The following is a 20,226-nucleotide window of genomic DNA, read 5'->3' on the forward strand; positions in this document are numbered from 1 at the left end:
AGCAAAAAGAATCATGAACACACACACACACACACACACACACACGCACACACACACACAAACACATTATGCCCAATGGCTTGAACACACTCTCAGCAATTATCCAATTAAGAGACTCTGAATCTGATGGGCAGTGATAACATTTGTCCATTCCCTCACTCTCACGAAGGGGCTTATTGTAACACATACACACAAACTCACACACACATATCCCACAGGCACACACACACACACACAAACACACAAACACACACACATCAGTATGCTGTACAAAGTAGCTTTTTGTGGAGTCTCCAAAGACAGAATAGTGCTGCACTACTTTCTGAGCACTTGATCTTGAGCCCCTGTGGAAATCTATGTGTGTGTGTGTGTGTGTGTGTGTGTGTGTGGGTTTGTGTGGGTGGGTGGGTGTGTGGGTGTGTGGGTGTGTGTGTGTGTGTGGGGAGGGGGGGGGGGGGGGGGGGGGGGGGCGTTGTGTGTGTGCAGTGCAGTGCTGTGTAGAGCTGCTTCCTGTGACAGTTTGCGTTAGTGACTGATGTGTGTGTGAATCCATGTACGTCTGTTGGAGTGGCTCACTGTAGCACTGTATGTGTGAGGATGTGCGTGTATGCGTGGGTGTGTTGGTATCTACATATTTAAAAGGAAGACAGTTCACTCAGCATATGACTGTCTCTCCCAGAAATACAGGAAAGAGATAAAGAAAAAGATCCACTTTTATCCTGAAATTCTCTCAGATTTACCTTTAACCTCATGCTGTGTTCTTACAAAGTTCAGCTAATACATGTGCTGCTGCCACCGGTGAGACTTCAGTGGGAATAAGATGTTCCCTTAAAGAAGGAGATTCCATCTGAAGTACCAGAAGGAGCAGGTTGTGAGTCTTAGAGATAAAAGGAGAGGAAGTGGAAACTTACTAGCAGAAAGCACCATCACTTCTCCCTTTCTTTTCCAATTTCAAGTGCTAAACAATCTATTCAAGAAAGATGTTGTCTCCATCTATTTGAGACCTTTTTATTGTGTACATTTAGCCTGATAAAATTGTTCATGACTCCAGGAAGAAGTAGTTCAGTGCTCAAATTATTTTCAATATCAAAACTACTGGAGCAGACAGCGTGTTTTGGAGAGCTGAGATGAGCAGAGAAACAAAACTAGCACACTTTCCATTTCAAGGTGACAAAAGCATTTGAATAGCTAAACACAATCTGTGCACCAACTCACAAAAGTTGAGATTTCTGTTGCCTTCTGTGACAATGATCATCCATAATTTATTAAAACCAAACATAACTTAATTTAGTGCGAGAAGGTTTCGCGGCACAATCACAGCTCTGCTTGACAGCGTAGGTCCTTGATTACACAAAATCAATTAGTCAAACATGAATTCTCTGATATGATTGAATCATTTCAAATACGGAGAAATCCTTAAGGAACTAGGAATGTGCAGACCTCTGCACATCCCAGAAGCCAATAAATATAAACATTCTCATCAATTTCTGATGGAGCCACAGATCATTGCAAAGAGCAGACCTGCTGACAGGCACTGTATGTGAAATATATGTACAACATACGTATGAGGATGACTCTTTGACCCATGTTGTTCATGACTGGACTTTGAAGGGTGTTATTTTTGATTGTAGGCTACGGCACAACAAACTAGGACATAACTACACAATTAAAACAGACAAAAAACATTTAACTACATAGCCTGCTTACTAAGTTATGGTACAAGTACAAGGAAAAATGTCCCAATCAACAAAATCTGCGAGTCTACAAAATCTAGAAAGCAAATTCTCCACTTCTGAAACATTCCTGCCGTGGTGTGATGCCCTGCAGAGGACGGAATAAAACCTTGTTGCGGCTGCGTTTGGTGGAATTGTCCCTTCCAGCTCCCTTACAGGCAATATGGCAGTGGAGATAACAACAACAGGGACTAATTCATGCCTAACTTTGGTGAATCATGACATATCAGGTATGGATTCAATCTGCAGATGCTCCGGTTCAAAACGAGACCAAACTTTTCTACGAATGTCAGTCGTTGTGCCTCAACGTGGGCCAAAATGTGGCCTGCGACAAACAGTAAGGCTTGTTGTTTTTAGCTGAGCTGATTTCTGGAAAACTTGCAGCCCCTATCAGCCGGTTAAGAAGCGTGAGTGGACAGCAGTTGACGACGGAATAAAACAGTCAAAGAAAAAGGTTTTTCAAAAATTATGAATCACCGCAACCACAAATTGGCCTTTGAGCATACAGTCATAAACATGCACACAAAATATTAGGCTGATTGGTCCGGTAGTTTGTGGGTTTAGCTGCTGCCAGACAGAGGAACATACTCATACATGCACACATGTACATGTTCCCGTCCAGTGTTACGCCCGTGCAACAGAATGTGTAGAGTGGATGAATACACTTACAGTCTGTGTGGTACATCAGGTCATGGACGTATGGTGTAGATTATAAAATAATGTTGAATAGGCACAGTAAAGTCCTTTGAAAACACTTCTTTTCACTGACTCTGACTCTGACTCTGAAGGTTGGATCAACTTTGTAGTAGAAGCATAAAACCTTACATAACTCAAAGGTAAATTGTTAGTAGAAAGATTTATAGGCCATAATGTTTCATCTCTATTGTTAGAAATCTCATGTCAATGGCAATCAGCGCTACGGGCTGTTCTATAGGTTCTATGGACTCACATAATATACATCATGGTCAGATGTCGGACTCCTCACACATGCATTTCAGCTCCTCTTAAGAGTGTCTCTCATTTTCTGTTTAGGAAACAGTCTTCCTGAACTGGAAGCACGCTTCAGTTCAACACTTCATCCCACCCCATTACTGTACCTCAAACCACTGCCCGTGCGACTGCATCTTCAGCACCACGCAAGGGTCGGGTTTGGAAAGAGCGTCACGGTCTGAGATCCCCCGGCAGGCCACTCTCAGCTCCACTTTGGTCAGGCATGGGGAGCTGATGAAGCCCAGCGTGGCCTCTGCAGACTCATAGATGTTACTCATGCTGAACACACAATCACACACTGTAAAGAGAGGGAAGAGGATACAAAAAAAACAGGGTTATTATCTAGATAGATAGATCATAAAAAAAATCCCATGCACTGCAGTACACTGGAACTGTTGTTTGCTTTGACAGGAGCAGATGCAGTGGCCCTGACTAAGCAGACAGCACTCAAACTGTTCAAGGTCAGGACTTTGAAGCTACTGAATATCAGACAAGGTCCCCACATACACACAAATGCACACATACCGTACAGCATGAATGCAAACACACACAATTATGCATGTACATGTTAATTCAAACACACATTTGGATGTATGCACTAGTTCTGTATACAGATGCATACGTGCACATACACACACACATACATACACATATACAGGGAGCTCTGCTGAGTAACCAGAACAAATTGGCGGGGTTTCTCCTCAGGTTTCCACAGAGGGTATAATGTTCACAGTCCTCAAATAGAATACTGTCAAGCATCTAATCGCTGCAACACAGACTTTTTTCCCCATGATGTGTAATGAATCGTTAATTATGAAATGAGTTAAATAACATTTTACAGCAAAAGCTGCAAAGAAAATGACCCATCATCACAATGAGGGCTGAAAATATCTGCTGCTCTTCATTTGTTCAAGGTCAGAGCTCTTGAATTCTGACACAAAGTCCAGCTATTTCTTTCAAGAAGTAAACTACATAACACATCTCACAAGAACTTTTGCACACAGCAATTATGGTAAGTATGGCACTTTCATAACAATAATGTTTAAAGCATTGAGGGCTAACTCTCTTGATCTTAAAGGCCCTGCACATCCATCAAACACCCACACAGGTGTTTTTAATTATTCTGCTTAATTGGATCTGCGTGGGCATGTGCAGACATCTTCATCGCTCTCCTTTTAGTTTTGCTGCCCCTGTTTGAGTGTAAAAATCTACACTTTTATAGTTCTTAATCATACATGGACTCTTGTGACTTAATGTAATTCCCAGTATAACTCTGCCCACCTCCAACTTGACAAGAGATGTAATTAAGTAAGTATTAAAACACATGTGTGGGTGTGCAGGACCTTCAGAGGAACGGTTAAACATTTTGGAAAATGTGCTTATTTGCCTTCTTGCTGGGAGTAACATGAGAAGATCGATTCCTCTGTCATGTCTGTCCGTGACATGACATATGACATGACATATGACATGTGAGCCAGGAGGCGATTAGCTAAGCTTAGCATAGCGTAAGAGTAGAAACAGCTAGCTTGGCTCTATCAGCTCTTTAGCCCCTCTCCGCTGTGGCTTTAACAAAAATTATATATATTAATGAATAGTGATCTCTTTTTTTTTTTTTTACATTTTCATGTTCATTTTTCACTGTTACATGCCTAAAGCGATTTTTACATTCTCCAATCATAAGAATTCTCTAAATTTAGCCCAAGCTCAATGGCGGCGGCTAGTCTTTAATACCCCTCGCTAGGCTAGCTATGGATTTCGAGTAAAAAATAAAATAAAATCTCAGATAAAAATAGAGAATTTAATAGTGCATGTACAGATTTGTTTGTTTCTTCACAAATGCTGCAAAATTAATTTACCAAATAATCATACAGTTACAGAGTAGCTATCTTGTGGTAAATCTTAAATCTTTAATAAATGCTCATTTAGACCCATTAGTGAAGCTGATATGCTAATTTAGACTTAATAGTCTGTGTTACCTTCAATATAAGGCTCAAATATGGTTTGCAGCTCCAGACTGATTGTGGGGGGGGTTTCGGGCCAAAAATGGCTGTTTCGATAGTAGGCTAAAGGTTGCCATCCCCTGGTCTAAAGGTGAAATACAAAGGCTCATTAATTTATAAATCTTGTTCATCTATTTGTACAAAAAACTATGAGTGAGCTTTAATTAGATTTTGTTGTTTTTATACAACGCCATGCTCTGTTCTCCTGCTTCCAGTCTTCGTGCTAAGCTAAGCTAACCATCTCCTGACTGCAGCTTCATATATAATGGAAACATGACACTGGTATCGATCTTCTCATTGAAAATTAACAGTATACTTTGTACTGTTCATAGCTAGAACACTTCAAAACACATTATAGCATCATCGATGATACTGTAATAACCTCCCAGCGTGTGCACTTTACTCACAGCCAGTGTCTACAGCAGGATCCAGTTGACACTAGCTATAAATCTATTAGTATAACATTGGAAACACTGCATTGTATGTATAATTAATCTCAAAATGCACAGATTCATTCCCCCAGCCTATATTGCACATGAAGAATTGGGCTTAAACCTCGAGTAGCGTCACGTCCAGTTAGTCCGAGCTAAAGGATAACTGCAGGTCTAATGTGCTAGATAGTACAAACTGCATATTAATGCAGCGGTATAGTAGAATCATCCTTAGGGAGCAAAGCTCTTGGAACTGGGTCTGAATCTGACCTGAATGTCTCTCTCTCTCCCTCTGTCTTCCATAATTCATGTTCCATGTGTGTCTTGGCTGGTGGTGATTATTTTTAGCTAAGCTCACTTAACTGGCTGTATAGCTACAGACAAACAGGCGTGGACAGAGCCACAGGGCAGGTGTGTGACATATAGCAGACCTGTGTGTAGGTGGCGTGTAGTTAGTTGTGTTTCCGTATGTGTGCACGGTAGTGACATGTCTGCATGTGTGTGTGAGTGTGTGTGTGCGGGAAGCAGCAGATGCCTGTCTGTTCCGGGTGACAGCAGATGACACTGATAAGTGACGGAGGATGTGGCAGATTTCTACAGCTACTGTGGAGGAGCTGTGTGCGGGCTCTGCCTTTACAGTACAGCTAAGCATCAGCTGTCACATGTGTTGCACATTGCCAGAGGTGACAATGAATTTTCATATCACACTTTGTCATAGCATCTTGCAATAGCTTCTTGGGGGGTACAAAAAGTCTCAAAAGTGGTTTTGTCAAGGCTGGAAACTGGTTTATTTTGATAAATGGAATTCCAATCAAATGCATTGGTGAGGGGGTTTAAGTAGGAGCTGTTTTCTGACTCAATTTTGGTAGTTTCCCCCTCATCTGAACAAGTACATAAACTTACGGAGCCAAAGGGCTTGTTTCAAACATTTGACAGGGAATGTAACTGCATAAAATGCAATGTTTCACTGACAGAAGCCACCAGCACAAACAAAGATGGGCAGATTGCAGAAGGAGAGGCTGAACGCTTTCTGACAAATGAGTTTGAGTGCTCCAAATCCTGTGTGCAAATCAAATATAGTACCCAAACACAAACCAGAATGGCAATGATTGATTGCCGGGCGGTGTAAGATGTCTAATAATCATTCCAAGGCTCCTTACTGTCAGCTCGTATTCTCCACACTGTAACAATCAACCACAGCTCAGAGCTCGATTGCCATGACCCTTGACTGTGTGTGCATGTGTGCAAACGTTTACATGTGTGCGTGACCATTCACCTTCACATGTGCAGGTGTGGAGAGCGACATTAATGATTCACCCACAGGAGGATCCATAACATAACTGCTCGGTCACATATTGATCACCACACAAAGAGAAGTAACATCGGCACCAGGACACAGTGCAGGCAGCAGGAAGCTAAGGAACTGTGTGGCATGTTATGCATCCCCCTGCGTGGAATATTAATCATGACAGGTGACAGCAACATGCTCAGCTGAAAGAGTGGACACAGGAAAAGGCGGCTGGGTGCGAGGAAAGACAAGAGAGGAGTATGAGAAGTGAGGCGGTCTGGTGTTGAGAACTCACAGTGTCATTAGAGCTGACAGAGAGAGAAGCAGTGAGAGTGAGGGAGACAGAGGTTGTGAGAGGGGGGATTAGAGGGATGGAGTGAGAGAAAAGACTGGAGAAAGGCAGGCAAGTGAGAGTGAATGGAACAGAGGGGAGAGAGAAGAGAGGCGGACAGAGAATGAAGCAGATCTTCCCCTCCCATAGGGCTTATCTTGTCTTATAACACTCCAGTCGAAATAAATTAAAGCAGAGGCTTTCTAAGAGTAGCCTACAAAGGTATTTTCTCAAAGACAGAATTCCTCAAGTCACTGTGCATTTCTTTACAATATGTTGCCTGATAGTAAGAACATAGTTTAATGATGCATTTAATTCTACATAAATTAACAAATACACAAAGTCACACAAGCTGTTAAAGAATACATATGATAGATCAGACTATAACTGATGTCATCATAAATGTCTTCCACTTATGAGACGATAGAGGAAAAATATGTCCAGGGCAAATGTTTGGACTCTACACCTCTCATGCAGCGGGTAAGACATGCACCATCCGGGCTGCTCCTTTCTCCTGCAGAGAGAAAACTCACCTCAACGACCTGGGGAAAAGATCCGAGCGGAGCCGAACAACTTCACCGCCGTTTACTTGACAATCACGGATGCCTCGCCGCCTCCGGACCCATCTCTCTCTCCTCACTCTTTTGTCTATATGTTCTCCTCAGTCCCCCTACACTGCAGAGCTCGGCCGGTTTGGCGCTGACAGCCGAGCAGAGCTGCTTTCCAATTCCCTCAGGGCGAGCACGGTGAGGATGCGCTCCGTGCGCCTGGGTTTACTCTGGGTGAGAGATGGGGAGGAGGAGGAGGACGGTGCGCCACTTAACTAGAGTTTGTAATCCGCTTGCTCCATCGGGGGCCGCAGAGAGCGCACAGTGTCCAGGGACCAGCGGGCCTCCGAGCGCGGTGCGTCAGCGCCATCTCGTGGCTGTGACCGCGCACTGACACGTAGCGCAAAGCTGATTTTCCGGGTCTCAGCTTTGATTGGCTGCGATGTGCTTCAGCGGTTTTATAATAAGCGATGACCGCACACCTGAGACCACTTGGTAGTTAATTTAAAGTTCACGCTGTGCCCACCAGATTCATTGGCTCAGATCAATTTAAGACGCTGGCTCACAGTGCATTGCTGCTGAAATAATGAGAATACACAAGGCCCTATGTGCTTATGCAATGGTTCTCTATATTTTTATGTGTTTAATCATTTTCTTCATGGGCCAGTTGGCCCCTGGGATGTGCAAAAGGCCCCATCACCTCTCCTAATGCATATGAACATGCAAACTTAAGTTGTTAAGCGTCTTTTTTGGTGTTGTCTGTGTTATTTTGTAGTTATGCATCTTTTTGTGGTTTTGTGTCCCTTTGTGGTAATTATAGAGTAGTGTGTGGCCATTTTGTGTCTCTTGGTGGTCCTTTGCGCCGTTTGTGGTCATCTTGAGTCTCCTAGTTTGTATGTAATCATCCTTTTTTCGTATGCATTGGTCTATATTTGCACTTATATTATCAGCTTACCAATAACCTGTAAAGCATGTAGGCTACCTGTGTGGAAGGTGCTGTACAAATAAATTCTGATTTATTTATTTTTAATCTATGTTGAATGTGCACTGACAAGATGGGTGTATTTAACTGTGGTTAAGATTTTTAATGGCTGGATTTTATTTACTTATCTTAATTTCCTCCTTTCCTCTGCGTTATCATATCATCATGTTGTCTTACCTGTTCTAAAATCACTGATGCTGTTAATCTCAGCTTCTGATGCATAATAGTCAATTTGATGTGAATCCAAGTCTCACATGGCATTACAGCTTTATCTCTATCCTGTAGGCTTAGGCACAGGGCCACATAATATTATGCACAAATCAAGGCATTGATTTAAGAGGATATTTAGTCTGCAACGGATTTGTGTGGCTCTTCTGAAAGCCCATTTCTCCTGATAATTTACCCTGATGAATCAGCCGAGACAGGCACACACTGTAGTGGAATATTCTCTAATAGCCTGTAATTGTCATAACAACCTGGGCTTTGTACCACCAGAGCATTTGGGTTATTATTTATGCATCGGTCCCAATTTACACAAACATTACATAAGATATTAATAAATCAGTTCCTACTACTAGCACAGGTGTATTTTCAATAATGCACTCAGCTCATGTGCTTGACTTGGTGTGGACAGTGAGGATGAGATCATGTCATGTCTGGAGCAGGGACCCCAGCTTTGTGCGGGCGGACCACGCCCCGGCCCCGGCGTGCGGTGCACCAGGCTAGGTTAGCACACAGCTGCTACATCCGGGCGCTCTGCTCGGTTTACAAGCCCTGCGAAGATGGCGACTTCAGGGAGGAGTGCATTATTATCCTCCACCTCAACTGGACCTAAGAGCACGCTGGAGAACTCCAACCCAGAGGAGGATGACGGACAGGACTTATGGTGGGCGAAGCGTTATTTGAGACGGGTTATTATGGGATGCGTTTGTGGGCGCGGAGGGACCATTGTGCTGGGATGAGGATAGTTTGACAGCTAGCATGCTAACGAGGCTAGCTAGCATCAGCACCAGACTGACTGGTGACACAGCAGCACTAGCTCGCTTTAGCTCCTCGCTGTTTGTTTGTGAATGGATGAAGGAGTCGTGTGTGGCCGTGTTGTAACGGGGCTCTTCTGTCTGCAGGTCCACCATCCTGAGTGAAGTGTCAACCCATTCAAGGTCTAAGCTACCGTCTGGGAAAAATGTCCTGGTCATGGGTGGGTATCTGTGTGTGTGTCTGCAGCCTTCTGGCTAGCCAATAAGCATCGTTAGCTTCATCTCATCCTTATGCACCTTGCTAGACTTAATACTGCTCGATAGCTACGAGGCTAGCTTGTTCTGGGCTGATGGTGCTTTTGTGTTCACGCCTGGTCGGCTAGCACACAGAGAGGGGAGACAGGTGTATTTTCATGAGCGCCTACACAGACGCACGGGGCGCGCGCGCGCACACAAACACACACTCCATCATCTTATGAGAGAGATCCGGGCCGCTTTGAAACACTGCAAGTCATTCTAGCATCCAGTGATGCTAGGAGCAGCTAAGTGGAGATGATGCTGAGAGGACAAGACAAACCATCAGCCTTTTATTTAGCCGGGTGCCTCCGCGTCTCGCTCTGTGCTCATGTCCCGCTGCTGCTGCACACACACTAACACACACATCCGCCCGGGATAATCCGCAGCCTGCTACCCATTCCTGCTAATCAGCGAGTTGGTTACCGATGTAAAGCTTCACAGCTATTTGTCTGTTATGCTGTGCATGACAACATCAGATAGCTTTATGGTGCATTGAGTCCCCCTGTCGACATCATATGGCACAGTGCAAGAATGGATGCAGCCTTGACCCTTATCACACACACAATAATGGAAGTCATGCCAGTGTTGAGGTTTGCAGCAGTGCTAGGATAAATGCAAAGCCCATAGTCAGTAAATATACACTAGAGTTTACAAGGGCTGTTGACCTTTAATGAAATCTGCATCTAATGAAGCTGTGTGGCTCAAGTCACAGGATATAGGATTGATTGGTGATTAATCAGTTTGAGTAATTATCTGATTCCAGCTTCTTAAATGTGAATATATGCTCTGCTTTCTTTACTCTCACAGCAAGCTGAATATCTTCTTGGGTTTGTGGACAAAATAATTCAGGGATTTATCTCATTTTCTGACATTATGTAGACCAAACAACTAATCAGTTATTCATTCATTCATTCTCTGCAACCGCTTCTCCTGTTAAGGGTTGCCGGGGGTGGGACACTCTGGACAGGTCGCCAGACTATCACAGGGCTGACACATGAAGACAGACAATCATTCACGCTCACATTCACACCTACGGGCAATTTAGAGTCCCCAGTTAACCTAACCTGTGGGAGGAAGCTTGAGAAAACAAACTTCACACAGAGAGGCCCCGCTGGCTGGCAGTTCTGAACCCAGAACCATCTTGCTGTGAGTGCAAACCACTGCACCGCCGTGTTGCGCAACTGATCAATTAATCATGAAAATAATCAACAGATTTTTAGTTGCAGCCCTAGTGCTACTCATATTTGTGTAGAGTTGAAGCAATAATTAATTAATTGATTATGTGACTGACAGAAAATATTAATAATTGCCTAAGTCATTTTCAAGCAAATTGCCATATATGTCCTAGTTTCAGCTTCTCTGTTGTAAGGACGTGATGCTTTTCTTTGTCCCTTGTGACAGTAAACTGAGTGTCTTTGGGTTTTGCTGCATTTGTCAAAATTTTCTGGCACTTTATAAACTAAATGAGTAACACATTATTCAGTGCACATTAATCGTGGTTGGAAATAATGGTTAGTTACAGTCTTATATTTGTGCCGTTTTGTGCAATCCTAATTCTGCAGTGTGTTACTAGCACAGCTCATAGCAGGACAGAGGGCAGCAGGATGCATGGATAAGTCGTACACCTTCAGCAGTGATGTGTTGTGTTGGCTTCAGTTAGTAATGTGCATGTTTTGCCTATTTGAATTCACACTCCCTCTCATTCAGACTGAAAGCATCTATGGTTTAGTACTAAACTGCAGTATTATTATAGCAGTGGATGCTGACATGAACAAGGCAATGACCTATAATTGTCCACTATGCATAACTCTGTTCTGACTGATTTTGTGTGTTTAGGTGAGGTGGGTTCGGGGAAAACCACCTTGGTTGCAAAGCTACAGGGGGTTGAAGAGTTCATGAAAGGGCGTGGCCTGGAATACCTTTACTTCAGTGTCCATGACGATGACATTGATGGTAACCAGCAAGTGCTAGTAGTCCATAAGTCTTTTTTTTCCTTGTCTTTTTGATCCCACCACAGAGTACCTCTGATGTAATGTATGTATATTGATGTGTGTGTGTGTGTGTGTTTAGACCACACCAGGTGTAATGCCTGGGTGTTAGATGGAGACCTTTACCACAAAGGTCTGCAGGGAGTAGCTGTGCCAGTGGACTCGATCGGTAACACGTTGCTGCTGATAACGGTTGACATGTCGCGGCCATGGAACGCCCTGGACTCTCTCCAGAAGTGGGCCGCCGTCGCTAGGGAACACATCGACAAACTCCGGGTCGCCCCGGAAACGCTGCGGGAGCTGGAGCACAGACGTGAGTCATACTGACAGCAGTCAGGTTAAAAAATAAATATGTGTCAGTGTTTCTTGGTGGAAATGCTCATAGCAGTGTGAAGACAGTTGTTAGATAAGAAGCCTTGTTATCAAAGCTTTATATTGGACTACTAACCCTTTAAGAGTTTGTCTTATGAGGACAGTTATGACATTAATGATGCCATATGTTAATATAACCTAGATCTCTCTGTTTAATAACCATTGTGTGTGTTTATGTTGTTTGTATATGTAGTTGTAAAACAGTTCCAGGAGTACACAGAGCCAGGCAGTGGGGAGGATGGCACCCCGCAGAGGAGGAGTGAAGACGAGGAGAGCGTGCTGTTGCCCTTAGGAGACAACACACTCACACACAACCTGGGAATACCAGTGGTGGTCGTCTGCACCAAGGTACACACACTCACTCACTGCTGGCTTATGTGTGGAAATATATTTTACTTGCTTGCTGTACATTATTCTGAAACTTGTGAACCCTTGTTAAATAATTTCAAAGTAGAATTGTCCTTGTATTTGCATTGCATCTACTTACATGCACTCACCTGTGTCTGACACCTACCCCTCTGTCCTCAGTGCGACGCCATCAGCACATTGGAGAAGGAGCACGACTACAGAGACGAACACCTGGACTTCATCCAGTCTCACGTCAGACGTTTCTGTCTGCAGTGTATCCTTCACCAAACACTGTTTCTGCTGTGAGCTTAAAAGTACACAAACAAGAGTGTATAGTGTCAGACAATAGAATGAAACTTTTGGTCGGAGAACAGTACACGCCAGGGTTTTAATGAGGCTGTTGATCAATATCCCTGACTCTGCAGTTTTCACATCCGATGCGGAAATGTAAGGCATTCATTCACATTTTGGCCGTATCTCTCCGAGCATCCAACTATTAAGTGATGAGGGATGGTGATGCACCCGAGTGACCGGCGGTACAAGGTGTTTTGTTCTCAGGGAAAAGGTTTCCAGCAGTATTGTTATTGCAGTATTTTGGCCTCTGTAAGCTACACCTGATATTGCTTTGTTGCAATGAGAGTTCCATAAAAGTCATAGACGATCCAGCGCTGCTTGACAAAGTTTGTTTTTCAGAGTCATTTCTCCAGTCAGTGCTTTTCACAGTTATTGCATTTCAAATGAGCCAAGATTGCACACTGCTTTAGTTCTTTAGTGAGCTGGTAGCAATCAGTCAAAGCCTGAATCTGTACTTCTGTACTGTTATTATGAAGAGATGTGGGTTTTCTGCCGCTGTGGTGTTAGTTTTATTTTTGTTCCTGGAATTAGAAATGGCCATGTTGCAAAATATCCTTGACAGCTGTATTAGACGGGGCGTCTCTGCTTTACACATCAGTGAAGGAGATGAAAAACCTGGATATCCTGTACAAATATCTGGTCCACAGACTCTACGGCTTTCCCTTCCACTGCCCGGCACAAGTGGTGGAAAGAGATGCCGTCTTCATGTAAGCCTGTGTTTTTGTACGTACACTGTGAGGCCACCTGTATATTGTATTTAACCCTTCCTCTGCTCTCTCAGTCCATCAGGTTGGGACAATGAGAAGAAGATCGCCATACTTCACGAGAACTTCCAGACAGTAAAATCAGACGACAGCTTCGAGGAAGTAATAGTCAAACCGCCAGTCAGAAAGGTACAGGCTCCCACTAAAAAAATGCTAACTTTGAGAGATCCTCTTGGGCAACAAATTGATTACTGCTGTAATATAATGTATCATCACCTTCTGCATTATTTTTTTACAGCCATTGCGATAAGCTTTGCCCAATATCCCTGGAGGGGTCACAAGATTTTTTTATGCAATCTAAATTATTAACTGTTGTAGAGCTACAAAGAAAGCCTGGAAGCGACTTTTAAATAACATTTTTTCTCGCTTGTCACCAGATTGTACACGAAAAGGAGATTCAGGCAGAAGATGACCAAGTGTTTCTGGTAAAACTGCAGGTCAGAAAACATTTCTGTTTGTGTTAAAGCCAGTCGCCACTTGTGGGTACTCCAATTAAATCTGACTTGAGGGTCCTGATATGTTAATTAAATACTAATTGGAGTGAGTGTGCATATTGTGCTCTAATTTGCAGTCGCTGCTCGCCAAACAACCCGCTGTGACAGCAGGGCGACCAGTGGTGAGTAATCCTTGTTTTTCTAGTTTGGGCTAATAAGATAAAGGAGAGCCCCCTCCATTGTTCACGTGTGTGAAATATACTGTTGTCTTTAACAGGACACCACCAGTAGAGCGCCCACTGGCTCCCCTAGGACGAGTAATCGCTCAGCTGCGGCTAACGTAGCAAACGCCATGCCACAGTCGGGTATGTCATGCATGTCATAGCTGCACACATCAACCCATTAACACTGCTTTGTGTATGTGTGTGTGTTTTTAACTGTAGTTCCTATACGCTGCAGGTCAGACCAGTGAGGGTGTGTTGGCCAACTTCTTCAACAGTCTACTGACAAAGAAAGCTGGGACAGGGAGCCCCGGGACGCCAGGTGGTGGTAACAACACTCCGGGAACAGTACGCAAGTCAGGTGAGAGTACACACGAGGCGGCAGAGGTTATTTATGATGCCTTGATTTTGCAGGATAGAGTAAAAAGTGCTCATTTATTCAGTCGTTTTCTGGGTTAAATGTCATTTTCAGTTACTCCCCATCACTCAGCTTCTTTTTTGGTTTCCACCTCCCATCTGCCACTCTTCATTTTCTCACCTCTTTCCTCTCCTGTCCTCTACTCCAGACTTGAACATAACACATGGTAAAGAAAATCATAAAAGGGTCTGAGCAAGCAAACACCCATCATCTTTATGCCTGTCTGTAAATTTGTGTGACTGTCTTTTCATTCTGACAGAGTAGCTTTGGTCATTTTCAACCTGGACCCTATTTTCAAATGGGAATAACAGTTTTTGAAATTATTTCAGCATCTAGCAAGAGCGCTGCAGCCACAACAAGCTGCAATGAGGGCATCTGTGAACCATCAATTTATGTCCATTAACCTCCTGAGACCCGCATTTTTAATTTTTCCTAGCTTTTTGGGATCAGTAGGACTGATAAGTATAAAAACCAAACATTATCAATGATAATAAAGTCCAAATGTCCTCAAACGAGACAACAATAAAGTTCCAATGTCCCTTAACGATGTCCCGATGTCTTTAAAATGTCTTCAAACGAGTACTTCCTAATTAACAGTGTCTTACCTTGATACTGTTGCTAAAATTGGTCAAATGTGTTGCCATATAAAACTACAAACATTATTATTCATAAATAAACAAGCGTCAACAATAAAATGTGATCAGGTTTTGAACCTTGTCCACTTTTGTGTCGGGATCGGCTGTAGTGTGGCTTGGCAGAGATGGCTGCCATTTTGTTCATATTGTGGCCTTACTACCACCAGATGGCACAAAAAAAGTGTCCAAGAACAAGGACAACAGGTCTAAGTTGAGTAGAATGAAGTATAAGGTCCAGTAAACCCAAAATGTGATGTCCTCATATGTGGACACAGGGTCTCAGGAGCTTAAAACTGCTTGTTTTAACAGTGACAGACTCAGATTGTTATTTTACATGTGACAATATTATGGAAAGAACCCCACAGAGGTCGACCTTTTTTTAGATTAAAGTCCTTTTTGTGTAACCAGAAACAGCCCCGAAATCACTATCACCAAAGCCACCAGACTCCATTTAAACAAACCGTAATTTTAAAGCACACTTCATTCAGAGTTTACAGAAATAAAATTAAACTCACAATATTGTCTTAGTTCGTCTTAGCACTGTTTAAACAATCAGCAACTCTGGTATGATTAAAATAAACCCATAAGTCGCCCAGTTAGATGTGAAAATATGCCGCCTCTAAACACACTAAAATTACTGTTGATTTAATAGAGTCTGGTGGGTTTGCTGATAGCAATTTTGGGTCCGTTTCTGGTTGAACAAGAGGGATCTTAATCATATTACTACTAATAACGTGAGCCTGTCAGTGTCAGAAACAAGCACTCTTAGTGGATGTACACTGACGATGCACAGATGCCCCAACTGGTTACACTGCAGCCTGTTTTATTGCTGCAGTGCTTTGAAAAATAGAGTCCCGATTGAAAAACACCAAAGTTACCCTCTAACTATGCTCATAGTGTGTTGTGCAATCTCACTGTTAACATCACTCATAATGTGTGTGTATGTGTATGCACTAGTCAGAGGATGCTGGCCACGTTAAGGTGTGTGCGAGAGAGATACTCCTCATATATTATTGCTTGTGTATGTCATCGTTCATTCTTGGAAGCATCCTTATATTCTTTTGACCCTTTCCCCTCCCCTGAGCCTCCAACTTTCTCCAGCATCTGAGGAGGAACAATGCCAGGATCAAGCTTCCTGTATCACCCATTTACTTCTTGTGTATACACACACATGGAGTTGTGAGCTATAAATTATGTCAATTTATTTATTTAGATTATGAGACTAGATTAGGAAGTTGTGGTTCAGAAGATGATCCCATGGCTGTTGAATTACTTTTGCACCTTATGCCTTAACTTTGTTTTTAGGAATGCAGGTAGCTTCATCAATTGCAATATTTTAAAGCCTAAGCACCACAAAAAAAAGTAAGAAAAATAAATTTCACTGCACCTGGCTTATATGTATTAAAATAAGTGTACTGATTTCATATTAATTGCAAGATCCAGATCAACGTCCACAGAAGCCGCACTCTTTTCCTTTCACCTATGTGGTCGGGGAAAAAGTGCCACTCATGCCACAATCATTTTATTTATTTGATTGATGATTTAATGACAGTCGCACCCCTGATGCTTCCCCTCTGATTACCCTGTCTCCATTCTGCTCCTCTACCTTTTATTTGGCATGTTGCATTGCATTTCTCATCACTAACATCTGCCAAAAACATTGCACATGATTCTAACTAAGGCTGAGCAATATGGGAAAAATATATCTTTTTAACAGATATGATATATATGTATACCATACACCCAATATTCATTCGTTCTCTGTCAAATGGTTTAAGATAGATCATTTAGATAGAGCCATATTTTTTATCATTTTAACAATGCACCGTCAAAACTGTCAGACACACTAAAACCCAACATCTGTCTCCTGCGATAAGGACAATTTTAAAGGTATATTTAACATATTTAGAGCAATAACAACTAAAATGAAACTATATTTATATACGTTCACAATTACCAAAGGTTTGTTTGTACAACACAAGCATGAGGAGGAGGTAGAACATGATCACATTTGTATTATTGCAATATAAAATACACCTTGATGTAAAGAAATTGTTCCGTTTTATCTAAATACCATAAGTAACGGTATGACATTACTAAATATTAACAAAAGCTAATCCAATCAACAAAGTAAAGTTAAACTGCTTTAGCACCTCTGTATCACAGTATGCACTCCTCTCTCTCCTCTGTTACCCAAATAACTCGTTATATAGCCGTTGTTCTTTGTTCACAAATTAGATGAGACACATTGAGAACACTGAAACTAGTCATGTCCGGTGAAATTTTTGTATTAGATTGGAAAAAATAGCCTAATTAACAATAAGAAAACTCTTAATATTATCTCTATATTGTGGATGTTTGTGCGAATATTCAGTATTTCAACAAGCTCTTATTTTAATCATGTGTAATGGTTTTGATCTTTGTTGCACTGGGCCTTAACCACTCAATGCTGTGTCATTTATTGCACCGACTAAAGTGTGTCTTTGCTGCAATGTACTAATTTGTACGTGTGTTGCTTGACGCAGGTTCGAAGCTGGGCCTGAGCGACGTACAGGCGGAGCTGGACCGCATATCCAGCCGGGAGACTGACTCAGACTTGCCCAATGCCAACGACACCCCTGCCACTGACGGCCAGGACACATGAAGACCAACACACTTTTCATCCTGCTCCCTACCCACCTTCCACCTCCCTCGTCCGCCCTCCCTTCACTCTCACCCTCCACTTCATGTCAAAGATGCGGGGAGAAAGACGCACACGGTTTCCCCTCCCTGTCATCTTTAACTCTCTTCTCAAGGAGAGGAGCTCACCCTCTCTTCTTCTACCCCTTTTCCCACACCTCGTTCTCCTCTCCCCCCCCTCTCTCTTTCTCTCTTTCTCTTCTCCTCCTGGCTGTTGCTCTGATGGCGAGTATTTGTCACTGTTACATACAAGACTGTCTGTTACATGAGAGTCGATGGGAATGGGGTACCGATGGTGGTGTGGAGGTTGGGGTGAGAGGTGGGTTGAAAAAGATTGATTACAGGAATGAAAGCGAGAGTGTGTTATCCATCCATTCGTTGTGATGGTACAGTTGGTGTTTTTTACTGTAGGAACTGCTAAAGGGTGCATGTTGAGGAAACTGCACTTAGGGTACGATATAGGGATGACTGTGTGTGAGTTGAATGTGTGTGGGGCAAGTCACGTTTGGCCAGAGGAAGAGATTGAGAACAAAAAACACAAAAAAAATGCCTGACACAAAATTGCAAACAATCTTGTTTTTTAACATGAAGGGACATAACGTACCAGTATTTGTGTGTGTGCGACTGTGTGTGTGTGTGTGTGTGTGTGTGTGTGTGTGTGAAAGAGAAAGAGAGGATGATGAAGACAGTTAAGGAAGTTACTTCAACCTAGACCTGTTTACCGAGAGATTTTTGGCTGTTTGCATTTCAACCAAAAGGCAGAAACATTACTATGCTCTTACACTACATGCTCTTAAAATAGTGCACACACTATTATTACAGCAGCACTGTCTGCTAGACTACACAAACCAAACATGACAAAACATATATGAAGTTCACACTCAAGCGCAAGTCTTGTGTAGAGGGCCCTTAAGGTCCAGCATGATGGCACCCAGTTCTACAATTGGCCAAACTTCCCCTCATGTTAGATACTGCTCAGACCTGTAGATAACAGACAGTGCACTGAAAGGGGAGGGTTGTAGAGGGTAGGTGGGAGGGTTGTAGAGGGTAGGTGGGTGGGCGGGTTGGTGGATAGCGGAGCTTTACTTGTACAGAAAGAAGCACTAGTGATTCAGTTCCATAGTTACTGCGGGTGGGGTGGTGGGTGGGCAACGGGGTCAGAACAAGGGAGGGTCACACCAAGAATGTACAGTCATTGTCTCGCTGATTGGTCCTGTTATTTCAGAGCTCTGTGTTCAATTCAGTTCAGTTCGTTCATGGTCTCCTTAGAGAAATTTGACTCGGAGCTTGGTGTTGGCGTTTGTATAATCAGATCTGTTAATCAGTCAAATAAAAGGTGTATTTATTCGGATTCATCCACCTGGCGTCTCTTTGTTTTTGTTTCATCACCAGTCATTCCTCCTCTCCTCGCTCACAATACAAAGCTAGATTTGTCACGAAGAACAAAACCTGCTTTCACAGCTCCTTCAGTTAGATAACCCGGGTTAAGCCAGCTGTCCTCAAACTTTATCTGTTGTCCCCCTTCAGGTGTCGAAATAAGTCCATGCCACCCACCCCACAATTTTTTTTATCAGTCATTAGCAATAAATGGGAAGGCAACTAATAAAAACATATATAAATAAAGCTCTTATTTGCTCATTTTCCCTTTAATAAATCATAATTATTAAACTTTATCTCACTCCATATTTTTCATCCACGCCCCACAGTTTGAGAACCACTGAGTTAAGCCCATGTTGGTGAGCATCCACCTACAGTTGTGACCTTGCATTGGTGTAACACACTGAATTATCTTGTTTTCAAAGAATCAATTATTTTAAACTATTTTGGAAATGTCCAAATGTCAGAAAATTGACATATGAATGGCTAAAGTGTAAAAGCAGTTGGCATCGTATCAGCACTGCTGTTAAGAATACAGTGCAGAAACAACAGGGTAATGGAGGGACGAGGCACTGGGTGCACAAAGTAACAGAAACACATTAAAATACAGTTGACGCTGAGACATATTGTTACAATTAAATTGCCATTTTTGAGGCCACTAAGTGTTTTTCAATCTGTTTATGAGGGTCTCATAGATAACTCCAACTCAGGAGCCTCATCACTAAGGCATTTGCTGCAGGATTATCGCATTGCAAGTGGTTTCTGTTATTTTGTCCAGCCTGTGTAGGCACTATGGCTGCTGCCGTCCAGCAGATTCTGATCTGTATGCTCTGAAGGCGGGGTGGGCTGATTTATTTTGTTCACGCACGCCCGGTATATTTACACAATCCTTCGGTGTCTTATATCCAAATAATTTCTCTTGATGTCTTAATAAGAACACTGTTAATGTGCAGCTTACTTTAAAGCATCGATCTGAATGTCTTTTCATGCGCTCTGAGGAGATAAACAGCCTACAATACATTTAATCTCACACCAAATATGCACACGCATAACTGATGC

General features: G+C 42.7%; 2 protein-coding genes across 3 annotated transcripts in view; one reads left to right on the forward strand and one right to left on the reverse strand.

Annotated features, from left to right (window-relative positions):
• The window catches only part of cpne4b (copine IVb), a 29,975-nt gene extending 22,343 nt beyond the window's left edge, over window positions 1–7,632 (reverse strand). Inside the window, exons 1-2 of the mRNA XM_033637264.2 lie at window positions 7,307–7,632; window positions 2,831–3,021 (exon numbers count right to left, since the gene is read on the reverse strand). Of these exons, the coding sequence (XP_033493155.2) occupies window positions 2,831–3,001 (171 nt within the window). The 5' untranslated portion in view covers window positions 3,002–3,021; window positions 7,307–7,632. The remainder of the gene's footprint in view (window positions 1–2,830; window positions 3,022–7,306) is intronic.
• A 1,402-nt stretch (window positions 7,633–9,034) lies between these two features.
• On the forward strand, window positions 9,035–19,149 carry dync1li1 (dynein, cytoplasmic 1, light intermediate chain 1). 2 transcript variants are annotated; one of them, XM_033637674.2, is made up of 14 exons: window positions 9,035–9,189; window positions 9,428–9,501; window positions 11,414–11,530; window positions 11,648–11,878; window positions 12,131–12,285; window positions 12,466–12,559; window positions 13,211–13,346; window positions 13,421–13,532; window positions 13,781–13,840; window positions 13,975–14,019; window positions 14,115–14,202; window positions 14,297–14,419; window positions 14,625–14,642; window positions 17,637–19,149. In XM_033637674.2, exons 1-14 carry the CDS (start codon window positions 9,086–9,088, stop codon window positions 17,753–17,755), a joined length of 1,476 nt encoding a protein of 491 aa, XP_033493565.1. In that variant the 5' UTR covers window positions 9,035–9,085; the 3' UTR covers window positions 17,756–19,149. The 2 variants fall into 2 exon arrangements, with proteins under 2 accessions (XP_033493565.1, XP_033493566.1); XM_033637675.2 differs by lacking the exon at window positions 14,625–14,642.
• Window positions 19,150–20,226: the final 1,077 nt, after the last annotated feature.

The sequence above is a fragment of the Epinephelus lanceolatus genome, chromosome 16 (assembly GCF_041903045.1).
Source record: "Epinephelus lanceolatus isolate andai-2023 chromosome 16, ASM4190304v1, whole genome shotgun sequence".
NCBI classification, from domain to species: Eukaryota; Metazoa; Chordata; class Actinopteri; order Perciformes; family Serranidae; genus Epinephelus; species Epinephelus lanceolatus.